At 39.5% G+C, this 5,992-nt stretch overlaps 1 protein-coding gene across 2 annotated transcripts; it reads right to left on the bottom strand.

Annotated features, from left to right (window-relative positions):
* Window positions 1-2,157: 2,157 nt before the first annotated feature.
* LOC121800443 (protein trichome birefringence-like 3) lies at window positions 2,158-5,286 on the bottom strand. 2 transcript variants are annotated; one of them, XM_042200019.1, is made up of 5 exons: window positions 5,052-5,286; window positions 4,715-4,913; window positions 3,361-3,532; window positions 3,085-3,284; window positions 2,158-2,885 (listed from the first exon to the last, which is right to left on the bottom strand). In XM_042200019.1, exons 1-5 carry the CDS (start codon window positions 5,194-5,196, stop codon window positions 2,381-2,383), a joined length of 1,221 nt encoding a protein of 406 aa, XP_042055953.1. In that variant the 5' UTR covers window positions 5,197-5,286; the 3' UTR covers window positions 2,158-2,380. The 2 variants fall into 2 exon arrangements, with proteins under 2 accessions (XP_042055953.1, XP_042055952.1); XM_042200018.1 differs by having other exon boundaries at window positions 4,715-4,952; window positions 5,052-5,283.
* Window positions 5,287-5,992: the final 706 nt, after the last annotated feature.

Genomic DNA, 5,992 nt, shown 5'->3' with positions numbered 1-5,992 from the left:
TCGCTTCATCGGTCTTACCCTTTGTCCATTGGCATAGCACGCCAAGCTAGAATGGCCCACGTGACAGCAATCCCTACAATATAATGGGATTTTATCCCATTTCACCTTTTGAACATGCTCTCCTCCCATCATTTCAATAGTGAACTCCTCTGTTGGAGGTTTTGAAATATCTATCTCCACACAGATTCTTGCGAACGAGAGTCTCGATTGCGTAGCCGTCGCATGATCAATTTGTACAGGAGTTCCAAGTAAGCCACCTATCGCGAACAGGGCTGATTTTTCAAATAAGTGAATCGGCAGCCCCACGAGATTGCACCAGACTGCTGCGATAGGAGTTTCGAAGTACGGGTTGAATTCCGGCGACCATCAGAAGACTCTCATTGGATGCTTGTCCACATACCATACCGGCATGCCATTCTGCCCCGCGAGAAGCTTCGCGTAATCCGTGGAATCATCCACTTGAATCGCCACATGTTCAGCATTAATGTATTTCCAAGAAAAACCACCAACAAATTCCATGTCATTCAAGGCCTTTTGTATTTGTTGGGAAGAAGGAACGGAGTGGGAGAACTTACCTACAACCGTTTGGCCCATTTTTTCTGCTTGATATTGAGTGTCTTCACACGAGAAGTAGATCGTTGGTCTTCCTTCGATAAGGCTCACTTGGCCAATCTTCCTTAACTTGTCCGGTTGGAAAGTGACAGGCTCATTTTGTTTCGGAGCTGCTTCGCCACGTTTGAGCACAGACGCCATGGACGGTTTTGAGCCTGACCCTCCCCTGCCATCTTCGCGCGGAGGCGGTTGTGTTGCTACATTATTCACTTGTCGCTATGATTCTATGACCCCCCTTCTCGGTTGGGTTTCCTCCCTTTCTCTTAAATGTTGCTGCCAAATGGTTTTTCAAAGTTTTTCATGAGGATTTTGGTTCTACCCACGGTGAGTGACGGGAAGTGTTCGTCGAAGGTATCGTTTGTGTGAAAATGTTCACCTCCATCCATCTCAACCTGAGGCCTTCCTTCCAATGTGGGGACATCATTGTTGTTAGCCTCTTCTTCCACCGCTTGCATGTCCAGGCTCTGCTCTGGTCCGCCCATGTTCCATATTTGGTTTGTTGGACCCCTGGTTTAGTGGCTGGGCAGCCATAAGGTCTAGGATCATATCATTAGCAGCAGTGTTTGAGCTGGTCAAAATCCCGGCTGACCGAAGATTTTCCTCATTTGGGCTGTGGTTGTATTTAGCCAAGTTTGTAATCTCTCTATCCCACTTTTTAAAAGAGGATTTTGTATGCTTTCCAAAATAGGTATGGTGATCAGACTGCTCCACAATAGACAAATCTAGCTCCAGCTCATTCCTATTACCGTTGGGGGGGGGGCTGAGTCGATCGTTGACCAAAGCGCTTGTATGTGGAAATTTAGCGTCCGGGGCTGTAACCGACGCCGGCGGCATCGAGCATTGTCCCTCGTCGGAACCTCCTGCTGCAGTTACTTCCTTATTGCTCTGTATTTCCTTTGAGGGGGAACCAAGCGACGTCTCCCCTGTCTCAGATGGATATGCCGGCTTGGCGGCTGAGTATTCAGCCATCGATACCCTTCCGTCGGGGGTTTTCTCCGGCTCAGCGACGTCAACTTGTATCTTTTCCGGCTCGGCGACATCAAAGTGTATCTTATTCCTCGCAACTCTTTTCTCTGGGATGGGGGAGAGAGGCACGAAGTTGGAGTTTCTGATCCTCTTTTTTCCTTCCTTGAAGACAACCGGTGACCGAGGCTTGGCTGACCTCAGTTTGAGTCCGGCCTTCTTTCTAGCTTGTTTCTTCGATTATGCCTTCGAAGTGAAGGTGATTGTGACTCCCTCGTCCTCCGTTTGGGTTGTTATTTCCTTGCCCAACGCTAGAGAAGTATCTCCCGACGGCGGGTTGTCCGACGCCGATTCTGCCGTATCCTTCTCGACCATGCTTGTTTCTTAGCAATTTCCGATAGCAAACCTTGAGTTCTAGTGTGTATCGCCTCTCATGATGTGGCGGCTGGCCGTAGCCGGCGGCGGTGAGGACTTCACCGGAGTGGCAATTGGATGAGAGCGTTTTCTAGAGAGAGAGAGCGATTTGAAATATGAAAATATTCAAAAGTTGCTTATTTACTTATTATATGCTTGAAGCAGTTGTTAGAACAAAACAAATCATTTTTTATTGTCTAGATTGTAGTCAACATTGGTCTGTGGTACTTAAGCCCAGGCAGGCCCGCTCTATTTCACTAACGGGCAGGCTTGGGCCGGCCCACATCGCCCAGTCTACTTGACATCTCTAAACAGTAGCAATGTGAAGCAGATGGTGTAATTCCTTCTTTGTTCTAAATTTAGCGGCAAAATCATTCAAATTGTGTTCATGTCAAACATATAACATCAAATTTGTATAGAATATTTGATTCCAAGTATCAGGAAGTCCAGGCAAGCACCAGTGTATACAATCAGCATAATGCAATGGATCAGCCTTTTGATCTCTCGTCAACACTTTTCCTCCCAACTCAGTATAAACTGATGTGTGCGCATCAATCCTATATTCCGATAGTTGCGTTATGTTGATCACTGTCACCGGCACCTTCATCCTCGCCACGACACTGCCCACCACGCCCATCATCCTCTTGTCCGACCCACTTCCCCAGTGCCCTTTCTTCTGCACCGGCAGCCTCTCATCGAAGCATTTCGTGCCGTTCTCATTCCCCCAATCTGCAGGCCTATGGTGTGAAGGCGACATGGTAGTGAAGAACACTCGTGTTTTGGAGGGATCAACGTTTGAATCCACCCAATTTGCCCATGTTCTGAGCCCTAGCGTGTACGAAATGTGTGTCTCCACCTCTTCGTAGCCTTCTTCTCCGTTTGCAAACGAACCCCATCTGCACGCCATATCGCATATGATATGAGAGACACACAGGGAAATCAAGAGATAAGACAGAGATGGGTTATACTAAGCACGTGTTTGGTAGGGTAGATAACTCATCAGAGATCGAATTCTATGAATAAAAATTTTGTTCATAGAATTTCACCCATAGATGAGTTATCTACCTTACAAAATATGCTATTAAGTAGTATTACAATATCTTAGTTTTGAGGCCACTCATCCACCAAACGTAAGTGTTGAAGACGAGGATGTCAACGCCCAACCAGTGTTTGGCATGCTTTTCAACTGAGTCCACCTTCACTATTCTCTGTTTTGGATCTGCTTTTATATGAACATCAGTGTTGGATTCTACCAGGAAAGGTGCCCAATAGAACTCCACAGTCGCATCGTATTCCTAACCAAATAAAGATGTCGTAACATCTGTGCCCGAAAATTCCACACATTTTCATATTTTTTTACTTGTTACTCACCTTTGCTCCGAAAACAGAATGTAAACGACCTCGTTTCATCGACTTCTTTCCTTTCGGTATCACTGAATCAACGAGGCAAACAAAGGACTGCCATTGCCCTCTTTGAAGTGAGTCCCCAACAAACATTAGCCTCTTCCCTTTAAGTTTCCGAAGCACCATTCTTGGATCAAACCTGCAAAACAAATTTCAAGATACATTCATTTTTTAATAATAATAAGACCATCCTCAAAAATTTAAATCAAACTCAAACCAATTTTGAGTCTGATCATACCGAAAAGTAATTCTACTCCAATCATTTATTCCAAACTTAAACCCAAAAAAATATTCCATACTGACATACTATCTCCGTATTTAAAAAATAGAAATTATTTCCACTTTGGATCGTCTCTTAAAAATAGAAACTATTTCCATTTTGGCTCGTCTCTTAAAAATAGAAACTTTATAATCTTTCTATTTTTAGACGTGGATCCACAATCAACTAACACTACTTTTACTACTTTTTCTCTTCCTCTCTCTTACTTTATTCATTTCTTTCATTTTCTTTCTTACTTTACCAATTTTTCTCTCTTACTTTACCAATTATGCATTAAAACCCGTGTCATTTCAAATGTTTCTATTTTTCAAATATGGAGGTAGTAGTTTTTATACTTTTTCAATTATACCTACATACTTATATAAATTACATATAAATCCCATAATATTTTATCAATAGTTTATAATAAATAAATAATTATATATAAAATTTTCTTATTAATATATTTATGTATTAAATATACTTTATATTAAAAAAATCACAGTACTTTTAAACTGAAATGCACTAATCATGCTGTAATAAAATTCAAATATAAATTTAAAACTAAACTATCAATTTGGAATATTATGCTTACACCATTTTGTATTTTGAGAAAGAGGCTGTAAATTTAAAAGCGATCTTACCCTTATTTTAAAGCAATACTCCAATAAGTAAAACAACAATATTTAAAAGCACTACATTCATTACTTTTTACCTTTGCAATAATTCATTTTCACCCTCACTTGCCACGCTGTTTCTTTAGTTTTTCATTACTATCAATCCAATAAAACAATCCATGATCTAGATTTCTTTTCCATGTTATATGCATACAATATTTACAATAATTAAATAAAATAATAATGTGATATGTAATGTTTCAGAATTTTTTGAAGTAGCTACCCATATTTGGTGTTAGTTAGTCCATGAAAAATTCTAAAAATGAGTTTGAATTTGGTGTATGATTAGAGATGTTTTTTACACTAAAAATGGAATTTAGTGTATGGTTGGAAATGGTCTAATAGATCAATTATGTGGCTAGCTTAAAAAATGGTGGTGTTTTACCTCGGCAGCCTGCAGCCGTCGGGTTGCCACTCCCAGTACCTATAATCCGAATCCGGCCTACCATTTTTCACACAAGAAACCTGCCTGTCTAAAAATCGACAAGTTCTATCCGAATATAGGGGCTCAATCGAGCGATTAAACACCCATTTCCCATGATTCAGGCTGCATTGATCAGGATCAAAATCGAACAATTCATCATCTGCGTAACTGAAGCCATTCACATCAACTAATCTCTCAACTGCAAAGTTGGTAGTGATGAAACAGTAAATACTACTACTACTACTACTACTACATACGATGTATATAAGTTTGAGGTGAAAACTGAGATTTTTCTCACCAGCATTGATTCTAGCGCATGGTTTGAACCTCAACTTGGCTGCTGAAGATAAAGAGCCTAATCTCTCAGTGTATAAGAGCGCAGCGAAAGCCAAGATTGTGATGGTGATTAAAGCTAACGGCACATTTCCTCTGAAATTGGCCATTGCAGTTGTTGATCACAAGTGAAGCTAAACCCATATTTTCTTAAGTTTACTCAAATAAATATTGCAAAAGTTGTTTGTTTGGTGGTCCAACTGCTGATGGATATAGGGAAACATGTGAAACTTTAACTTAAAGTAACATTATTGATTTGGTGCATTTTGCTTTCAAAGGTTTAATTCGTTTGTCAAATTATTCAACATAAATAGAGGATAGGATAATGGAATATAAGCCCAAACGGGAAAAGACGATATTGATTTAGTTCATTACATAAGATTAAAACCCGTTGACAGGCTAAAATGATCTCCAATAATATTTTGGTTAAAAAAATCTTTGATTCGATTGCTCAGCTTCTACGCTAATTTTTTTTTCTATTGGGTGTGAATCATCAAATCATATCCAACTTTAATCTACCAAGTACACCAAAAATATTAAAATATGTAAAAATAGGTCATATTTCTTTTTCGTTTATCTCATAAAAATAATTTATATCCATTATGATAACTTTTTTCTCCTTCTTTTTTACGTTATCATTTATAGGCCCACCATCTACTACACAATTTCAACTATTTTTTTCTCTTCTCTCTTATTTTACCAATTACACATTACGCCCAATGTCAATCACCCGTGTTAATCCCAAATGATCTATTAAAAAAATAAAATAGTTAAAGTTAATGTAAATTATGTATGTAAATATTTATATTTTTAGATGATAGCTATAATATAAGTTCCTCCCTCCGCCCATGTTACTAGCACTTTTTATTTTATAACGTAAATTAAATTAATATGTTACGGGTAATG

The sequence above is a fragment of the Salvia splendens genome, chromosome 4, assembly GCF_004379255.2.
Source record: "Salvia splendens isolate huo1 chromosome 4, SspV2, whole genome shotgun sequence".
NCBI lineage: Eukaryota > Viridiplantae > Streptophyta > Magnoliopsida > Lamiales > Lamiaceae > Salvia > Salvia splendens.
This window is presented reverse-complemented; position numbering and strand designations above follow the sequence as displayed.